This window comes from Aricia agestis, chromosome 4 (assembly GCF_905147365.1).
Source record: "Aricia agestis chromosome 4, ilAriAges1.1, whole genome shotgun sequence".
In the NCBI taxonomy this organism is placed as follows: domain Eukaryota; kingdom Metazoa; phylum Arthropoda; class Insecta; order Lepidoptera; family Lycaenidae; genus Aricia; species Aricia agestis.
The window spans coordinates 16,413,761-16,434,627 of NC_056409.1; the positions used below are offsets into that span (position 1 = coordinate 16,413,761).

The 20,867-nt window shown below is 34.9% G+C and overlaps 2 protein-coding genes across 6 annotated transcripts; one reads left to right on the forward strand and one right to left on the reverse strand.

The window, feature by feature from the left end:
* The first annotated feature begins 1,463 nt into the window (after positions 1 to 1,463).
* Positions 1,464 to 4,748, forward strand: LOC121725848 (cilia- and flagella-associated protein 36). Its single transcript, XM_042112970.1, has 7 exons — positions 1,464 to 1,614; positions 1,759 to 1,835; positions 2,026 to 2,229; positions 2,713 to 2,846; positions 3,575 to 3,773; positions 3,860 to 3,989; positions 4,454 to 4,748. The coding sequence occupies exons 1-7, from the start codon at positions 1,506 to 1,508 to the stop codon at positions 4,606 to 4,608; spliced, it is 1,008 nt and encodes a 335-aa protein (XP_041968904.1). The 5' UTR covers positions 1,464 to 1,505; the 3' UTR covers positions 4,609 to 4,748.
* Positions 4,749 to 7,694: 2,946 nt separating this feature from the next.
* LOC121725847 (serine/threonine-protein phosphatase 4 regulatory subunit 3) lies at positions 7,695 to 16,300 on the reverse strand. 5 transcript variants are annotated; one of them, XM_042112965.1, is made up of 10 exons: positions 16,242 to 16,300; positions 15,450 to 15,862; positions 14,296 to 15,231; positions 13,848 to 14,040; positions 13,519 to 13,661; positions 12,869 to 13,044; positions 12,146 to 12,336; positions 11,694 to 11,876; positions 10,333 to 10,469; positions 7,695 to 9,256 (listed from the first exon to the last, which is right to left on the reverse strand). In XM_042112965.1, the coding sequence occupies exons 2-10, from the start codon at positions 15,744 to 15,746 to the stop codon at positions 9,149 to 9,151; spliced, it is 2,364 nt and encodes a 787-aa protein (XP_041968899.1). In that variant the 5' UTR covers positions 15,747 to 15,862; positions 16,242 to 16,300; the 3' UTR covers positions 7,695 to 9,148. The 5 variants fall into 5 exon arrangements, with proteins under 5 accessions (XP_041968899.1, XP_041968901.1, XP_041968902.1 ...); XM_042112967.1 differs by having other exon boundaries at positions 13,848 to 14,034; positions 16,206 to 16,286; XM_042112968.1 differs by having other exon boundaries at positions 10,360 to 10,469; positions 16,206 to 16,286.
* Between the last annotated feature and the right edge of the window lie 4,567 nt (positions 16,301 to 20,867).

The following is a 20,867-nucleotide window of genomic DNA, read 5'->3' on the forward strand; positions in this document are numbered from 1 at the left end:
TTTTCCTTTTTTGGTAAATGTAAAATGTTATTGTTTTGAATTTTTAATTGTAAAGTAAACGTCACTCTGACATTGACTGTTGACAGTAAAGATAATATTGATTATTATATTTTTTTATTTAGCTATCATTTATAAAGCCAATATGTCTCAAGGATTATGACTACAAACCATAAACTTACAGTCTGTCAAAAAAATCATGAAATTAAAAAGTGGCAACATCGTAGTGTCATCCCTTTCAAATCAATCAAGAAAAAAGGGATGACATTTCATGACTTTTATGACCGACTGTATAATAATATACTGTCGTACTACAAACATGCTACAAACTACCTTAGATTGGACTATGGCACAATAGACATAACTACCAGTAGTTCGACTGCAAAGAAACGGACAGGTTTCAATATCTGTCAAATTCGTCAGGTTTCACTAGGATTTTAAACGGATTGTGCCTCGCGCTGGCTGATATAATTTATTTTTAAATATTTAAAATAAAGATTTCAAAATTGGATTCTGACAATTTTAATCGAATGTGCCAAAACGTTACGTTAGTAACATAGAATATCATTGCAAAACACAAACAACAATACGACCAAAGAGGAACACGTCCATCGAATATGTCATATTTTTAAATTCGTAGGTAACAAGTTAACAACCCTAGCGACGATTTTCGTCATAATACGTCAAATTTAAAAATTTCAACATCAGTTCTAAGTCGACACACTCTATCATTCTGTCTACTCTGACTATGGGCTATGCTATCAGCTATGCCTATGGCTATGGGCTAGGCTAGCCTATAGCCCAGGGGTCACCAAATGGCGGACGTCGGTCCGCATACGGACCGCCGACCCATTGTGTGCGGACCAAGCATGTTCGAAGATGATCTTCGATCATCTTAGGACTTCAACATCTCCAGGATTTAATGTTAATATCTATAACTTGCACCAATAATATTTCACTCCAAACTTCAAAAAGATAATTAGCTACAAAAAATTATTACTTTTCTCATTGGTATCTAAAAAATACCTTTCTAATTTCCGTAATTACCTTTGTTTGATAATTTTTTTTATATAAAATGTGTGGACCGCGAAGGTCATTTCATGTCTTAAAACGGACCCCGAGCAAAACTAATTGGTGACCTCTGCTTATAGCCTATGATGCTACGAGCCGCTCTAATAAGACTTTTATGCCACATTTAAATTTTAATTCTTCTGACGCCAGCTGCTGCCGCTGCTGTGGTCAATAAAACAGTGACGCGTTAAACTCTCAGATGTCCTTTTAAAACATATTCTTACTTACTACACGTACCTATAGTTGCAGCTACATACAAAAATTTATTTTGCCCTTGAATTTAACCATCGATTTAGTTTGTTGCAGAAGCAGTTACCATAACAACTTTGGTTCTGTTTTCACCCTAATGCGACCAGCGACTCTAATCTCTACAGTAATGTATTGTTAAATAAAGGACAGACCAATGCATACAGTATTCTACCGAACATAAACAAGCGATGGCTAATTTAGAAAATAACGCCTGGGTTTTCGATTCTCTGGTCGGGTTTCTTCATGGTCCAGTTTGGAATGTACCATTACAAACATTTATCGAAGAAAAATCTTTGCGTAAGTGCCTCAAAACTTATAATTAATCCATCAAGCCCTATAAGCTCACCGGGCAGCGAGACACAATAGATTTCTTAAGAATCCACGATCGAAGAATTAGTATGAGGAACGTTCAGTTTTTAATAATTCTCATTATTATTGCAGCGTTTGAGCCAACTGAAGATGGGCAAGTGCCTGATAAACCCGAATACAAGAAGATTCATAATGAATATCGAAATCTGGTAAGTTTTCACAACCGACTTGTAACAGCTAATCCATGTGTAGTTTTCGTAAATTCATTTTTTAAGAAGTTCTTAAGTATTTTCTTAAGTTTAATTGTTTTTAAATACTAAACGGATATAATAATATAATATAAGGTATATGATGTTTTCGAATTTTAATTATTTCATAACGGTTTTTCTTTTTTTTCAGGTTGACGTAATGCTAGGATCGTTCATGGAGGACATCGGCATCACCGCGGACCAGTTCCAGGCAGCATGTCACCTCTCGGCGCACGATCTGGCCGGTCTACCCGCGTACTTCCACAAGCGCCTCTTCGAGCAGATCTGGGCGGCGAACGACTACGAGATGTTCGTCAAGATGATGACACACAAGAATGTGGAACTTCAGTTACAGGTTAGTTATTAACGTCAGTAGGCAATAAGTTATTAGGTAGTTCTATTCAGTTAATAAAGGCAACTATACTATGTAAGTATGTTCTGAGTGATTGACTATGGCAGCAACTTCCCCAATTCCAAAATCTGCTGGTTTAAGGTGCCGGTTGGCAGCGGGCGACATGAAGCAACCGCAGACAACGTGTCGCAGCGACACTACTGGTTTGTATGTATTTCTATAAAATACCCTCCGCAGCTAGCGACACTTATTCGTAGAAATACATAGAAGTTGAGTCGCGACGACACATCTTCTGCTGCCGCTTCATGTAGCCGGCTTCCAAGTTCGAACTGTACTCAAGCGCCTCAGCCCCCATGGCTCTTTAGCATTTTTGTATGAAAAAGCTGATTGAATTTTGAGTAAAAACTAAATGCTGCCATACATTAAATTATTATTACCTGCTGGTTCACCAGCATATTAAAAAAATACATTTTTAAAATGTTCCAGGCATTAGAATTAATTGAGAAGAGATATGGCGCGATGCCAAACTTGTACTCATCAGAAGCGGAGGAAACGAACGCGACGAAGAGCGATAGCGCAGATTGGCCTGATAATGATGATGTTATGAACGAGATTACCAAGTACGTTTTGCTATTAACCTAGATAATTAAAAATTTAAGCCTCATGGCCCAATGTAGAGAGATGTCTTATTGTCTATAAGTAAAAAGGAAAAGCCTCACTGCAAGATGCGACCAAGAACTTAATCTAGATTCTAGTTATATGACATAACCATTATGCCTTTTTTTGTGCTTCAGTTAGCTGAAGCACCCCTGGGGTATGCGGGACTCTTACCCACTAAAACCACCTGCGGTTTGCCTTCAGTCGTATATGGAGGGATGTCCTGGATCTGTCTAACACAGGACTCCCTCCACGACCGGCCGGTCTACCTCAAAAAGGGACCGGACTTCCTCCAAAATAAGGGAACGCTTAGGCAAACTGAAGCGTTCACCTCGACGTCGGGACTAGCTAAGCCGGGCAGGTTCCCATCATTGCCCGTAGCCCCGGATTAGACAGAAGTTTGGAGGTACGCGTAACGACGCCTCCGCACTCCCGTCCTACGCCGGCGGAGCGGAACGGAGTCATCCTCTTTGTTCCGCTCCGCGGCCTCTTTCTGCGAAAGGATGGTTTCGCAGAAAGAGACCGCCGCCTGCCAGGCCTCATCGCTCTTGAGCATGCAGCGAACCATGCTCGATCATTATGCCTACTTTAGAAGTTGAGATATCATTATAATATTATGACATAATATACTGGCTAGCTAAACTACCTTAAACCGAAGAGAGATCTATTAAAATTATTATTTCATTCACAGATTGCAACAACAAGAAAGCATTACAACAGAAAATTTTACAGAAGTCAAAGTTAGCCCAGACGAAGTGGTCGCTGAGAAACAGTCACTGATAACCAAATTACAGCATTTAGATAGCACCGATAGAGATAATGAGAAAAAAATCGAAAGTAACGAAGTACAATCATCGTCTGAATGGAAGAAACCACCTCCTAAAGTTGAGGCAAGTTTAAAATCATGAACATACCTACCTCACTTTGCATAAAATGCAATACGTAACAGTTAATTTACTACATATTTTTACTTTAGATAACCGAAGAAGAACTAAAAGAGCGTCAAGAATATTTGAAACAACAACGTGACAAATTGTTGGCGTTGAAAAAGCAAGTGCGGGAAAAGCAACTTGGCGCCGCAGCAAGCGACAACGTTGCATCTGCAGGTAACGTTTTCTACATAAAATACAAGCAGATTTACATTGAGTCAGTAACTGAAGTGTCAGTGCCTACCTGGCACTGCCATGGTGTAAAGGCAGATTTACATTGAGTCAGTGGCTGTCGTCAGTGTACTGTGCTGACTTGAAATCAATTTACACTATGGCAGTGCCAGATCAGCACTGACACGGCAGTGGACTAGACTCAATGTAAATCTGCCTTACACCTCTACCCCCTTACTAATAAACGTTGTATAAGCTTTGAATAGTTATGTTCCTAATAATACAGTGTTTTGTTCCTGTCACACAAGTGACAGACAGACAATTTTAAATTGGATTGAAGAAGACAAAACACTGTATAACTATTCAAAGCTTATACAGCGTTTATTAGTAAGGGGGCTAGTCTATTCAACTTTCTGAATATTTCAAGCAGACTACCTCAATATACAATTTCATCTGACTTATACCTCCAGAGGGCGCTTCGAGCTTTGTTCCCAGACCAAAGTCGTCGCACGCCGCGAGAGCTGTGTTGAAGGGCAACGCGCCCGCACCGCCGCCAGACGCCATGCAACTGCGAAGGGCTCTGGCTTCCAAACTAAAAGCTGAAGTAGTTGATAATATGAGTTAATTATTGCTCAGTTACTACCGTAACAAAGGGGCAGAAAAAAAAACAAAGATTTCGTATCGTATTTCCTTATATTTATATTGCTTACGTAACTAGTGACATCATTATAATAGCATTATAATAAGCTTATTTATTTTACACAACTTGCCAATAGGTAAATCTATTTAAATTTTATTTTGTGTATAAATTAGTTGATGGTCATCCACCTAGACAGATAAAAAATAGTCGTTACAGTCTACCTTCATCTATTATTCGTTACATGGGAAAGCTATTTCAAGGAATATAAGAATTGTATGACCTAATTGACAACTAAATTTACTCATATTATATACGTGGAAGTTGACAGATCGAATGAAGTATTACATAAAACATTACAATATATATTTACAATTACTGACACACCAATCCCACGTATGTAATACTCCTGCCTCGCAACACATTGTGACACAAAGAAGACACTGTTATATGCACAGGAATAAGAGACTGTTACATTTTATATAACGAAACCCTATTTATTTATATTAAAAATATATCACTCCGAAAATCACTATTTCTTTTTTAATTTTAGAATATCTGACGCACTCGTGTGTCGTATACTATCGTAGATTAGTTTGCGTAGTCATTCCTGTGCAAATACATCTCGGGCGCAGTTTGTTAATTATTAGAGATCAATCGGTGAGTTTAAAACGTTTAAAATTGATATGTATTATAGGCAGAAACATCGAGCAAATCGGCTAGACACTCGTTAGGTTACTGAGATGTTTACTGTCAATATTCGTTAATTACTCGCACAAATTATCACTTTTACAAAATCAATACTAAACAAACTAAATTCGAATTAAACACGGCATCATTTACATTTCTGTCCAAATGTAATGTAAAATTATAAAAGGTATAGTGACACAATACTAAAAGTGATTTTATGGATGATTTGTTTCGTTATTATTTTTCACATTTTGTAAGAATGCTCTGAATATTTTTTGTCACATTTTATCAGGCCTAATAATGACTTCAATTACATAATATTTTGTAATGAGCTTTGTGTACTATATGGAATGTCAGTACATATTTTCGATGTTTTAACACCGACACCAAGAAAGGCTAAAACGCGGCTGACACTTACGCCTCTAGTCCACCGACGCTGCGAATTTCGAAACAGCGGCGAACCGATTTACTGTCTCATCCGCCACACGACAATGCGTTATATTGCATCTCGCTCTATTCCTGTTTCGCATTGGTTTTGCAGATATTCCGCAACTCGCAGCGTCAGTGGACTAGAGGCGTTAGGGCCTAGACAAGCAGCAAGCGATTATCGTAAACGCCAACGCCACAAAATGTATGGGATTTTAGTATTCGCTAGCGAAGCGATGACTTATGTCAAATCGCATACATTTTGTTAGCGTTTACGATAATAATTGCTTGCCATTTGTCTACTAGGGAAGATCTTACACGTCAATCGACAATGCGTTACGTTATTCATCATTCTGCCGCTTTATCGCGTTTCACGGCGACAGTATGCTGACAGCATAATCACTAATGCTCTGTTTCTTATTCGAGCCACAGGCCAAGGTTTTAAGCATAGTAGATAGTAGATGTTCTGGTAAATAAATGTTATATACCTATGTAATAACAATTAATTAAGAAGATGTCAACTTTTACAAGAATCCTCTATATTATGTGAAGCAAAGAAACGTACTTAAAAAAAAACTTTTATGTAATGAATATATTTTAGAATATATTTTGTCGTGTTTGTAATCCTGTAAAAATTTCCATCTACAAGGTAGACAGAAATAACTCTGGTCTAGATTAAATATAAAGCAAACACCCCATTGCAGCTAAAATATATAATTATTGTGTACTTATTAATTGATTTGTTTTTACATGGTCATCAATGCTTTATTCAAGGTGTTTATAAACCTAGTCATTAAAAAAACTAGTCACTGGTATTAAGTATAAAGTATCGAATATTTTGCGATATTGCAATGACCTTAAAATAATTTGGGTTGAAAGGTGGACTTGTATGGTGTCGCTACGTTGGCAGACAGAAATCAATATAACCTTTGCCCTACTTATAAAGAAAATAAATATAATATACGATATAATATTAAAAGTACATAATATAAATACATCTACAAGATATTCATGTGATAATTATTTTAACACCCAACAAAACATGCAACTTTTAATATGTGTCGATGTTATAATATGTATGCTACAAGATCTTATATCTTTATGTACAAAAATAATAATTAAACTATGAAAATATAATATTAGTTGGTCTTATTCAAACAAATTATCACATATAGGAAATTCAGCAACTAATAATATAGAGTTAAGAAGCGAGAAAAGTATACAAAATATTTTATGGACCCTCAATGCGTCCATATTTATCACCTAATCTTGAAATTAAACCTATATTCTGTAGGAACAAAAACATATCATGTTTTATACGGATATTAATTTGTACAGAAACCATTGACGGATGCGATATAAAATATACTACTGCTACAACCATATCTATGTTTATCGGACTTTTTTAGCATTCAATTTACACAAGAAACTCTAAAAATGATAATGTATTTAAACTTTAAAATAGGAAGAAAAAGGTGGAAGACCAGTTAAATTGGTTTAAATCTCCATCGGCACCTACAAGCATGTAGCCATAACAAAGGTGTAATTCACCTTTTTTTATAGAAACGTTAGTTTATTTAAATAATAATATTATTATAAATCCCAAATAATGGAAAGCAATACTCCACCAATGGTAGCGCGGCCGCAGCAATATGCGCCAATCAATGCGCAGTCAGTGATGGAACATTTTAGTGAAATTTGTTTCATACAGAACACAACATTACTGCTCTCATATGTGTGCTCTAAAATGCTCGATGATCGGTACACATCTACAATTATTTCGCAATGTTTTAGATACAAATGAAGACATGGGTTGATGAAGCAGGTAAGTAACAACAAGAAAACTGTCTTTTTTCATAATCGTAGATTTTCATAGATTTAATTTAGGACCGGGGAATAATTTGAAATAAAAAAAATGTGGATTCAATGTATAACTAGATAATTATCTTAGCTATAATAATATGATGAACAAGGTAAATTACAGGGTTTGTTCAAATTATTAGGGAAAAGATGAGTAACTTCCCTTATGTTGTAAAATGTTAGTTACCCGGTTCATCCACTCATGTCTTCAAAATATATTTTTGATTTGAATAAAATAACGCAACGTCAAAGAATGATAAAAAAGTCCAACTGTAGTCGGGACATGGATGACAGAGAAATTTGGCCATTAACCTAGCATTACTTTTTTTTCACCCAAGCACAAACATAATAATATTATCTTTGTATCGTTTACAAAAGTAGCGTGGCCTCCAGCGCCAGAACTGACAAATTTATTATTTAATTCGAATTTATTTCAGAAACCGACGTGTTTGATACATCGTTAGTAAATAGTAATTAATAACTATCATATAAAAGCCCGATTGTAACATGCACGTAAAGTTTGTTCGATTATATTTAGCATTATTTTGAATAAATTAATAATTAACAATAAAATAATATTTTTGTTTGAAGTCATAAAAGGTTCGGAACCATTTATTATTTGAAAACGTCAATGGCCGAAATTTTCCGTAACCTACATCCATTATAATAGTAATCAAACTATAATAATATAGTTTGGGAATACTATTAATAATATTACTCGTAACAAGTGTAAAGCAATTCCACAGCAACTATACCGTAATGAACTATAAATTGTTGCAATTGACAAGGGCGCATAAACTTTACTCGCAGCAATTATACATGTGCGTCCAGCGTGCGTCGTGCACGCACTTTTACGTGCGCGTCCGCAAAATCACGTGTCGCTACTAATAAAGTTCAGGTGCCCTCATAAAATCATAAGAACTATGCTAAGCTACATTCTTTATAAATACGTATATTACACACCTAATAATGTCCTGTGGTGTTCTATTCCGTACCTTCCCCTTCCACCCAAATTGTTTGTACTTTTACTGTCAAAGAAGTAACCTAACCAATAAATTATTAGTATATTTTTGTTCTAAATGACGATAATATTCAAAATTAACCTGCCTTTTTTGGCAAGTGAAGCTATATTTACAGTGATTTTTCTTTTCATAAGAGAGCAGTGAGGGTTGAGATGTATATTGAAAAAAATATGTATTTTATAATAGGATAATAATTATTATGACTGATCTGCTAATTTTTGTTTGTCATTTCTACAATAAAAAACGTGTGAAATATTTTTGTTGTTTTCGCGTGTCGCCGAAGAACGACAAATAAGTCCGAACACTCTTCTATCTGAACCCTACTAAACAATTCAGATATCTGCAATCGAATCATTACCTTTTCTGGTCAGTACCAGCGATCTCATTTAAAAGTAAATCACAAGGTTTAATTTAACAAAAATTAACAACTAGTAGCTGAAATAATTTTTGAATACTGTTGTTTTCCTTACTGCACAATCTTCGCGAGACGTCTGTTCTTATATTCCTTGAAACGTTGAGGATGGAATGCACTACGCGAGGCGCGGTCGCTTCGCTTCGCGTTCCTCGGCCGTGCCCGCACTGGTGCTGCCCCCGCTCTCCTCCTCCTCGTCCGAGTCTCCGTCGTAATCCACGAGACCCTGTTACGATGTAAGCGATTATTCTATGATCCAACAAAGTGCGTTACTTCCACTTGACACTATCTAAACGACACCACCGGTGGTGTCATGTGGAATCTCTAGTCCATATGACTCCACCCTAATGATGTCAACATGACCATTTGAGTGACAGATAAATATAAACTTTATTGCTTGAACTTAATTGGAGTTTTCATATCAACAACTAAGCAACTATGTAACATCACTAAGTCTGTGGTGTCAATTCCATATGACTCCACCTTTGGTGTCATTTTAGTGGTGTCAAGTGGAATGATCGACAAAGTGCGTCACTACTCCGCCTGTTAGCTCTGAGGATTTGTCGTTGCGGATAGGTGTAGGAAATTTCTTTATAATCGATTACAGCCAATCGAATCCTCGGAGCTCTCGCTTGGAGTTGTAGTTATATGCAAGATTGCCACACAAAAAAAGTTCATATTTGTGAAACACTAGTCTTTAACAAAAGTCTATTGCGTTAAAAATGCAATGCAATCAACATGTTAAAACCTTAGTTCTCTATCGCAAAATATATAAAAAAAAGTATATTTAATTTAGACAATTTTATATAACCAGGTCTGAAATATATATAATGTTATTCACAATAATTGCGTGTAAAACTTACATACGACAGAAAGTCACATTCACAGAAACAAAGCATGAAATAATAATTATAGTAACATGTTTTTAAAGGTTTTTTTTCTTCAAGTTCTTGATGATGGAAATATAGGTACATATTATGTTATAATATGTCAATAAAGTCAACTCTAAGTAAAATATATTTAATACTATAAAGTATTATAAACTTTTTGCACATTCAGTTTAGTAATACTAGATATTTTAAGCCACATCTAAACATATTATGGGTTGAAAGAAAACAGCATATAATACACAAAAGCTTGAACCTTTTAAAAAGCACAAAATTAAAAACACTAAAACCAAACAGACTGGATGCAAAATAGAATAATATAAAAAAAACATGCACAATAAATATATAACATAGTATATATATCTGTACGTCCCAGTGAAGCGTATAGAAGAGGAGTGAGGGAACTAAATTTTACCTTATTGAGTAATGTGGGCGTGGATACCTGAACGTCGGTGTGCGTGGGTTTGCTCGCGGCCGTGGTGGTGAGCAATACTCTGCTCGGACCGTTCACACTCTCCGTACTCAAGCACACTTTCTTTTCAACGATTTTGCCTGGAACAGAATGTTGAAACTTATATTATAAATGCGAAAGTATCTCTGTCTGTCTGTCTGTCTCGCTTTCACGCCAAAACTACTGAACCGATTGTAATGAAATTTTGTACACAGATAGTCTAAAGCCTGAGAAAGGACATCTAAGGCAACTATTTAACTGGAAAAGAGTAAGGGGGTGAAAATGCGTAAATTTGGTCAAATTAAGTTAGTTCCAAAAACTCAAAATAGATGGCACCAAGAGTCCCCTAGATCGCGCTATTGTTTGCTCATGCGTATTTCTATAAGAGGTGGTACCAGTTAAGATAGGTTTTTCGATTCTTTCGATTGTTGTACACGTTATTAACTAAGAACTCACCTACCAACTTAGATTAGATATCAAATTCAAAAACAACAGCGCCAAAACTACTGAACCGATTGTAATGAAATTTTGTACACAGATAGTCTAAAGCCTGAGAAAGGACATAGGCTACTTCTTACTGGAAAAAGGGGTTGTAAGGGGGTGTTTATGCGTAAATTTGTTCAAATTAAGTTAGTTCCAAAAACTGGAACAGATGGCGCCAAGAGTCGCCTAGATCGCGCTATCGCTTGCTCATATGTATTTCTATAAGAGGTGGTACCATGTTGAGTTAATATTTCGATTCTTTCGATTGTTATACATGTTATTAAATAACTCACGTATCAACATAGAAATCAGAAACAACAGTCTACCAATAATAAATACTAAATAGTTTATGGCCTATGGGTATTGGCTATTGGGCAAAGCTAAAGTTGTGTAATGCATTATGCAGCTAAGTTGTGTACCGCTAAATAAGCTTTAAAAGGTAGAAAAAAGTTTAATTAAAAAAAATCATATTATGTGCACACTACACGGCTGTTTTGGGTATTTTGATTTAAGGGGTACCAGGGTTTTAAAAAGCTGTTGACACCAATTCTATTGACACCGCGCGCTATAAACTGAAGTCCACGCGGACGAAGTCGCGGGCAACAGCTAGTAAGTAATAACAGACAACAGAAATTGTAGTAAAATATTTCTACTACTGATGCCAGTAGAAATGGACATATCAGCGTGCTTTCATATATTCGTATTTGACAGCATGCAACTTTGGCCTTCAGATTTTTTTACATTTTTAAGCATATTACAAATTTTAACATACATATTAAGGAGTTGGCGGCGGCTGTTCAGCAGTCGGGCAGCAAAAGCTAAAAAAGTGATTAAATTCTCACCGATGGCGTCTAGCGCGTGATGCGCGTGGGGCTGCGGCGTGTCGAGCGGCGCGTCGTCGTCTAGCTCGTCGTCGTCGTTGAACCACATCTCCTCCTCGTCGTCGGGCTGACGAGCCTCGCGCCGGTACCGCGCCCGCAGCAGCGACGGTACGACAGCCTCCGCTACACCCACACTACCACTCACTGGAAATTAAATTTTATATCGTGATTCGTGAGTGGTTACGACTGATGGTGGGACAGTATAAGCTAATAATTAAAAATCGAGATTGAAATATTATCTATACTTTCTCATTACTAAGTTGCTATCACTAAAGTTTCTTTATAGAGGTCATTAAGGTTTTTTTCATTGTGCATAGATGCACACAATATCATGAACGGCAAAATGTCTTGTGACATTTTCTCCCAGCCAATTTTTGCTAAGTAATTATAATTATTTATAGCAATAATCTCACCTCTTTCTCTCTCTTTCAGTTTATCCTGATGCTGATCATACCTAGTTTTTAAAGCTTTAAACGTCTGCACATACTCTACATCTTCTAAAATCTTCCCATAGTTTTCCACAACATGGGAACATAGCGATTTAATATCCTCCAACTTGATGAATTCAAACAGCTCTAATATTGCAGAATCCAGCAAATTATACCTAAAAATACACATTGTTAGTATTATCCTAAATTATAATGTGGGTATAAACCTATGAATAATAAAAACTAAGGAAAAGTAACTCTGTTAAAAAAACATTTGCAATATTTAGGTGGCCTTGAGCGGTATCAGGCTGACATTACATGACAGTTCGAAAGGCACCAAAAAACGGCAATAGTATGCGAATAACGTTTCCTTTGTTTTTATTATTCGTAGGTATAAACCCACATTATAATTTAGGATAATAACAATTAATAAAGGACCACAGTTTACATTACACCCATTATGCATAAATGTGTACTCTTTAGTAGTCCATTACAAAGAAAGGGCATTTTATCGATTTTTGCATTTAGCAAATGGTTTATATACAAATAATTTAAAAAAAAAAATATATATATATATATATATATATATATATTTATATATATATATATATATATATATATATATATATATATATATATATATATATATATATATATATATATATAACCTCCTCGTTTTTTGGAAGTCGGTTAAAAAAGCCTGCTTACCTTCCATTGTTCCTGAGAAATGCGTCAATCACTGGCGCAAACAAATTCCCTTTGATTATATATCTGTTGTAGTACTCGTCTTTTAGTGCTATGATTTTCCTCATAAACCTGAGTGCGCCAAGCACTAAGAAAGTGTGTGTTGATCTCATTAATACGAGTATACGACGTAGCAGATCCTGGAAAGTGTGAAAGTATTAGGGTAAGAAACATGTTAACTGTTGTGGGTCCAAACATTCACTAATATTATAAATGGGAAAGTGTGTCTGTCTGTAACCTCTTCACGCCCAAACCATTGAACCAATTTTGCTGAAATTTGGTATAGAGATACTTTGAGTCTCTGGAAAGGATATTGGATACTTTTTATCCCGGAAATTTACGGACCCCGCGCTATAAACTAATTTTGACGCAACGAAATTTAGAGTTGCGGGCAATCTAATTGTTTATATTGTATCACTGTTGATTTTAAACCTTTGCTTAGATATTTACGTATTAAGAAAAATAAAGCCACGAGGTGTATTTATTTTACTATTTAGGGCAGCCAGTCACATGAGAACAATAGTTTCAATCCATCAATAATGAGTTACTACACTCAGGGTGCGTAATTATGATACTATTTTTTTTTTAAATTGCTCATATTTCAGAACACATACCTTATTTAATATACACGTCTTTATGTGGTATGTGTGATGTTCAACACAAAACGACAACAGCTCCAGTACAAGCCCTAGTAGTTGGACTGTGTGATAATCCTCTTTCACTGGTTTATCTCCTGTGGTATTTTCTAATAATGGTGCTGTAACAAGAAGTTTTTTTTTTAATATTTTATATTATATAGTGATTTCTTTCACCAAATTCTACTAACAAAAATCTAAATGTAGCAATCTTATTCTATCACGACTTTAAATTTTTAGCATTGAACAAAAAAAAAATAGGAGCTTACCCACCCAAAATCTCAAATTAGTATTTGTTAGAAACATACCTATTAAAGTTTGTATACTGTGTTTGTAGAAAAAGTTGAGAAAATCTGCCTTTTCACTTTTGTTCACCGAAGCTAACATGCTCTCTGGATCAAGTAGTATACGTAGGACACCCATAAGCTGCACAGCTCCCCCCAACTCAGGGTCTTGATCCCTGAGCATTTGTTCTATCACTATATTTAATAGCATCTGCTCCTAGAAATAGAAAAATTTTTAAGTATACACAGTAGCCATAGTGTTGAGTATTATTATCAAGACTTAGTATCAAATCTGTGGCTGAAGCTGCTTTCTTATATGAAGGGATACAACAAAATATATACAAGAATCTATTCATAAGCTGATTGATGTTGGTTAGTAGCGATTTTTGTCTATGTTTTACTTAAACTAACAAAATTAGGTAGAACCTCCATCAGCCTATGAATCATTCTCTCTAATACTGTTAACACTCACCTCTTCAGTACTATTTGCTTGCTGCAATGTATAGTCCCTCACAACCGACGGGGAAAACTCAACTATGTATGTGAGTATATCGATAGATGCAGTCTTGGTTTTCTGATCATCTATACTTAATGTAATTTCTAAAGCAGGCAGAACTCCCAATGAAACCAAAGTCTTATAAAATGCATCCTTGTCTTGTGGCTGTAGATTTTGTGAAAAATTACAAAACTCTTTCAAAAATAAAACCAGGTCTCGCCTCTTCAGATCGGGAGTTTTGTCATCCATCAACAACTTAAAAAGGTCAGTAAGAAACTTGTCGTCCTCCTCTATAAGCTTCACTATTTCTACTTTATTAAAAAATATAAAACTTGTCAGTGTGCTCAGTAAATTATCCTCGAAAACTGTTGGAGTGGGCAAAACAATGTCCTGGATATACTGCACTCTGTAGGTTTGATGAATTTTTGCTAGCAAATCTTTATTTTTAATTGGTATGGCCTCACGAAATTTAGCTAATTCTTTTAGGTACTCCCGGTGCTTTTTTGGCTGTGGTAAACTCGGATCATACTCTAAACAGCCCACAACATCAAATATTGTATCATCTGCAAACATTGTTTCAAACAGTGCAGTTTTATTCAAAATAAATATACTCTTGAATATCTCATAGAGATGGTGCAATCCTTCAATGTTTTCAATGTCTTCGCACATGTGAAAGATATTAAGCAGTTTTTTAATGTAATGCTGACTTTCTAAAGCTGCTGCTAGTTTGTCCTTCCTTGCCGGTGACACCAGACAACTATTCACGAGCTCACTTATATCTTCCAACCGTCCCATTTCACATGCAGGAAGCTCCACCGGTTGGACACTATCAGACATTTCATCAAAGCGTTCATCTTCTGACTCTTCTACTATATCCTGAGTTATTTCAACAGATGGGTCCTTTCCCTGCACCTGTAGAACAAATTATAATATATCTATATTATTTCTTTGACCGCAAGTAAATACCTATGTTCTAAAAACATAAGCAAAAGCTAATAAGAATATTTTATGATTATGGTAAATGGTAAAGTCAACAAGAAATACATAAATATACTTAAGAGAAAAGCAATTTCCAAAAAGCTGATTATAAAATGAATAATTAATGAATTTTAGTAAGTTATATTACATACCTGACAAATTTTCTCCCAAATTTCATCACAACCGGCTTTTTCTTGAAAACTCAATGCTAAATCAAAATTATCACCCTCTGACCATACTATTAAAGTATCTTGCTGCTTCTGATAAGCTGTATCAGGTTGTATTTTACTCTCCAGCAGGAGTGTTCCATCAGATTCTGCTCTCACTAACAGTGATGTACCTTTTAGTCTCTCTACATAGCATGAGGATACATGACCAGTCCCTCTATCATCCCACTGTCTATCAGCATTCAGAGCGTAAAGCTTTACTCTTCGTCTAGTGTCTGTCATGATAGTCAGTGCAAGTATCTCTATATATATTCAAGAATGGAATCAATTATAGTGGCGCTAATATATTGCACCCGTTTATGTTATTATTTTACTCCCATTTGTATTATCATATACTTCTGAAATAAGCAGTAATTGAATATTTTAAAATTGTAACCAACCAAATAACCATCACCATGACTATATTATAATTGCTATTACATTCTCTCGATCTTGACTCCTTACAGAGAAATACTTCGCTTTCATTCGTTACACGTTAAGGTGATATAATTATTTATCAGCTGAGTAACTTACGAATTAATAACATTTATTTATAAACTATCGCAAAAATCTTCCAAAATCACAAACAAAACAATACAATCTGTAAGCCACTCACTACACTTAATTTATACTACAAAGCACAATTCAAATAAATACATTAATGTATCTAAGGTGAAACTGATTCAAAAACACAATATTTACCGGATTACACTAAATAAAATCGTCAAATTGACGTACCTTCACAGTAATAAAACATCAAATATCGCCATATTGGATTCACAACAACGCTTCGTATATTCGGGGTTCTCAAATTAAATCATATTGGCGGCAAATTTAAAATAAAAAAAAATCCAAAATATGCTGCGGACTCCGATCGGCCGGCCACGGCATCAGAGTAGACAGAATGATGCATGCATGAGTCGGTGGGTTTTATTAAAGTCTCATGCTATTCTTGTAGGAGAACCACCTGCAAGTTGCAACAACTTTATTAGCTGTAGGTACGAATATTTTGAATAGAAAGATTATATTTTTTAAACCAGCTAGATACTAAGCCTGCGGCCCGCTGGGCCTTTATCAGTGGCCCGTGTGATGTTAACTAAACCATTTTGAAATTCACGCCCACCGGCAAAATAGTGAAAAGTCGTCGTGATCATGCAGCATGACATATATGCGTTACGTGCTGTCATGTTATTCATGTACGCATGATGGTTTATTGTATTGATTGATGTGAATGAAATGCAAACTACGTGCGTGCGGTACATTGATTGAGAAGTTGTTTATTTTTCATCCTGCAATATGTGCATGACATGCATGCATGATCGTTTCGCGATGTCATGCTGAAGTACCGTCTAGGGAGCGCTTTATTTTTAACCCTACCGCCTCTAGTCCACCGACGCGTGACGCGACGCTGTGAACTGAGAAATATTTGCGAACCCAATTCGCACACCTAGAACAACACTGTATTAAGTCAAAAAACCGCAAAATTGACTTATCTACATATTTGAATAGCCTACAATGTGCCGCATATACCACGAAAACAGGCGTATTTATATTTAAAAAACTGCCAGACAGATGGCGTTGTAAGTCTGTGTTGGTCGAGACGCACTGCCAAGGCCATACCACGAACATGCCACTATTTCAAGTTGCAACTTGTCCGGTACTCCACGCCTTCACGCAACAGTGAATTTTATGGAGATAATATGTTTTTGTTATTCAAATAGTTGCTTAAACTTTATTAAATTATTTCATTTTAATTCTGTGTTGATGACTGCAGTAATACGAGGTGTTTGATACTATTTCGAAATAGTTCTGTGTTGTTGACGAAAGTATGTATTATTTTTTGTATTATTCAAAAATGTTTCATTATTGTCCGAAAAAGGTAAAAATCTATGAAATAATGCACTATTGATGGTAGTTACAAATTAGGCCCTAATTATCTTTTTAATCATAATTAATAGATTTTCAGTTGTAAGGATTATTGCTTACATTACATATTGTTAGAACAACGAATTTAAATTGAAATTAAAGTTATTGATACTGAGATTAAAAACTTCTTTTAAAATAATACACTATTGTTGAATCATCCAAATTCTTTATTGCCATTTTCTAGATGTCTAGGAATCGTGCTCTTTTAATACTTAAAAGGGCCACAGAAGAACCTCAGGACGAACCTACACCATCTTAGCATTTAGGAAGCATGGAAGAGGATATCGAAAACACAGCCGTTGCAGCAACAACTGACGTCTCGTCAGTTGTTGCTGCACCAGTGCAGGTATCAGCATCTTATGAAACATCAAAAAGGGAAGTACCCGTTTCTATTATATCTTATCGTAGCGATGAATTTATAGATCATCCTAACACGGCTCCAACGTTTATTTTACCTGCTAAAAATGTCAGTCGACCTCCAGTCATTCCTAGAAGAGTATGTTCTTCCTCGTCGAGTTCGTCGTCAGACTCTAGCACATCATCGTCAAGCTCCAACAGCTCGAGTAGTACATCTGTTGATGAATCCTATAGACCTAAGCCTTCTATAGCAGATACTCAAAGGAAGTCTAATACTACTCCGACTAACGTAGCCTCTACTTCTGTCGCTGCAGCTGTGTCATCAGTGATTAAACCCAAAAAATAGTAGAAAACGAGTACGAAATTCTGCTGGTTGGAAGTCTAAGGTTGGTAAAATTTTGCGGAATACAGGAAAATCTTATGCTTCTTTAAAAAACCCTACAAAATTCATACCTGAATGTAAAATTCGTCCACCTTGTGGTGATAAATACAGGATGAACTGTAAAACTAAAATATAAATGAAACAATGAGACTAAAAATTTTTTTAGAAAATTTGGCACTAATGGGTGATTTGGAAAAGCAAAGAGAATATATTGTAAACATACTCTCAGGATCAAACCAAAATAAAAAATGAGGGCTTTGAATTCTGCTTATTTCTTAAAATAGAAAAAGAAAAAATTAGAGTTTGCAAAGAATTTTTAAGGCTACACTGAGTATTTGTGATAGGTACATAAATACAGTAATTTCGAAGAAGACAGAGGATGGTTTTATAAAATCTGATGCACATGGAAAGCATGGTAATCACAAGTTTTATTGTTGTGCCATAATATTATATTATTTTATGTTTATTTAAAAAGATTTTATTTTTATTTTTGAAGTAGGCATTGCAAACATGCAAAATAACAAAAAAGATATTAAAGCAATGTTACATAACAATGTGCCATTGTTTTAATACCTTTCTTTGTTATTTTAATAATTATTTGTAAGCATTAATTTAAAAGTGATGCTACTTTTGTAATGTTGATTAAGTGCCTACTTATTTTGGAAGAATTTTTTAATTTTATTTATCTACTTACCTAATTATGTGCTTAAGTATTCAAGTAAGTAATGATTTTGATTTTGAACATAAAAACCTACTGGGTATTTTAAAACATTGTGTTTTGTCTCAATTTTGTTAATACTATTCCCTAATAAAATAAAATGGATCGTTATTGTATACTACAACTAAGTAAAAAAATTGTGAAATAATAGCGCATTATTTCAAAATCAATCAGCAAAAAGCAATTAACTCAAAATAATTTTATTTTACTTAATACGCTCATTCACCAATAGCGGATTAAGTCAAAAAAAGCATTTTTTTTTTTGCTTTATTGATGAATATTGAATAAACTAAACTACATATTTCTAAAATGAACTTAAGTCTTTACATATTTTATTAAATTAATTTGCAACAACTTTTAAACTATAAAAGATAATGGTTTTTCGTCGTTTCTGAAAAATGAGCTTTTTTGACTTAGTGCAGTGTTGTATTGGGTGTGCGAATTATTGGAAACCAAAGACCTATAGTTTCTTATGTCATTGGCAGGTGTTACCAAGTTACACGCATCAATGTTATCACGATTCCGTGATAATATTGATGTACACTTGTGAATCGCGTGATACTAGAATCATGATAATATTGATGCGTGTAATACCTACCTGCCAATGAGTTTGAACTTTGAAGTTTGAACAAGGCCATATAATCCTTCTTCCAAGCTTGAACCTAGGGTAAAATACGAGTCATTAGACTTTTTGAGTAGAAGGACACTTTACAATTTGATCGTAAAAATAAAAGTTTGTGGTTTTTATATGACGTAAATAATAATGAAAATAACATTAAGGGGCATTCACGTTACAATAAAAATAAAGTATTTTTTTAATTTTTATCAGGTTGCGGTGTAATCAAAATAAAATATCTTTTTGTCGCCATGGTCATTCATCACGTGCGCCTTGGTTTTGCAAATGAAAAGAAAAAATTAAAAAACATACTAAAGTTTTTGATAATATTTTTTTATGATAGTACATTGTGTATGTTAGTAGCATGTATATAACTATATAATATAAGTCTATGGTTAGTAGATCATAGCCGTTTTCGTTTAATTTTTTCGCAGTTTGGCAGCTGACTGTCAACTTCATAATGGAGTGTCATGTTCTAACAATTTCTGTCAGATAGAACATGACACTCACACTGACACGAATTTTTACATTGAGGTACTATAGACTGGAGAGAGCCTTATATCGGTGTTTTGTCCTACTTACTAGGACATAACAAAGGAGTCGGTCTGCATATTTCATATAATAAAGGTGTTAATAAAGGTTTTTAGTGAACATTTAATGCTAGATATTGTTGAGTTTTGTGGTTCCGCTAAATAATAAACCATATGAATGGTCAAAGAATGCCTCAAATGTGAGAATGTGCTATTTGTGACTATAGGAGAACTTTGTTACTTGGGTGATACAGTATTCAATGTCTGAAGTCCATTTATAAAGTCTTGAATTTAGCATTATCTTCGCTATTGTCACTTCAATAAATGCTATCTATATTCGATTAAAATATCTGACATCACAGAAACTAAAAAAATATACAGGTAAAAATGATTAAAACGCAGCAATTTCCTCTTATCAGTAGACACTTTTGACTTAACAATATCTTTATTGAAATAACCAGACGACCTTTTCGCTTAACCGCCATAGCTTAACTCTATGTGAACAAAATGGCGCTTCAGCGACTTTTCCTTTCCAGTGTCGAAATATATTTAATTAAAATACCTTATTTTGCAATAAATAATAAAAATATATAATGTTTATTTATTTATTTATTTAAACACTTCACATATTTATTTAAATTCTTCATTCAACATCATTTACATAGGCGGGCTTAATGCCTAGTGGCATTCTCTACCAGCCAACCTTAGGGTGATGATGAGAATGTTTACTAGTTACAATATCAATTTTAACCAAATTTCAATCAAATTTTGCTTGTCCAACTACTCGTTTTGGGTGTCCCAACTACTATGATTCCGTCCCATGGGCCATGACTGT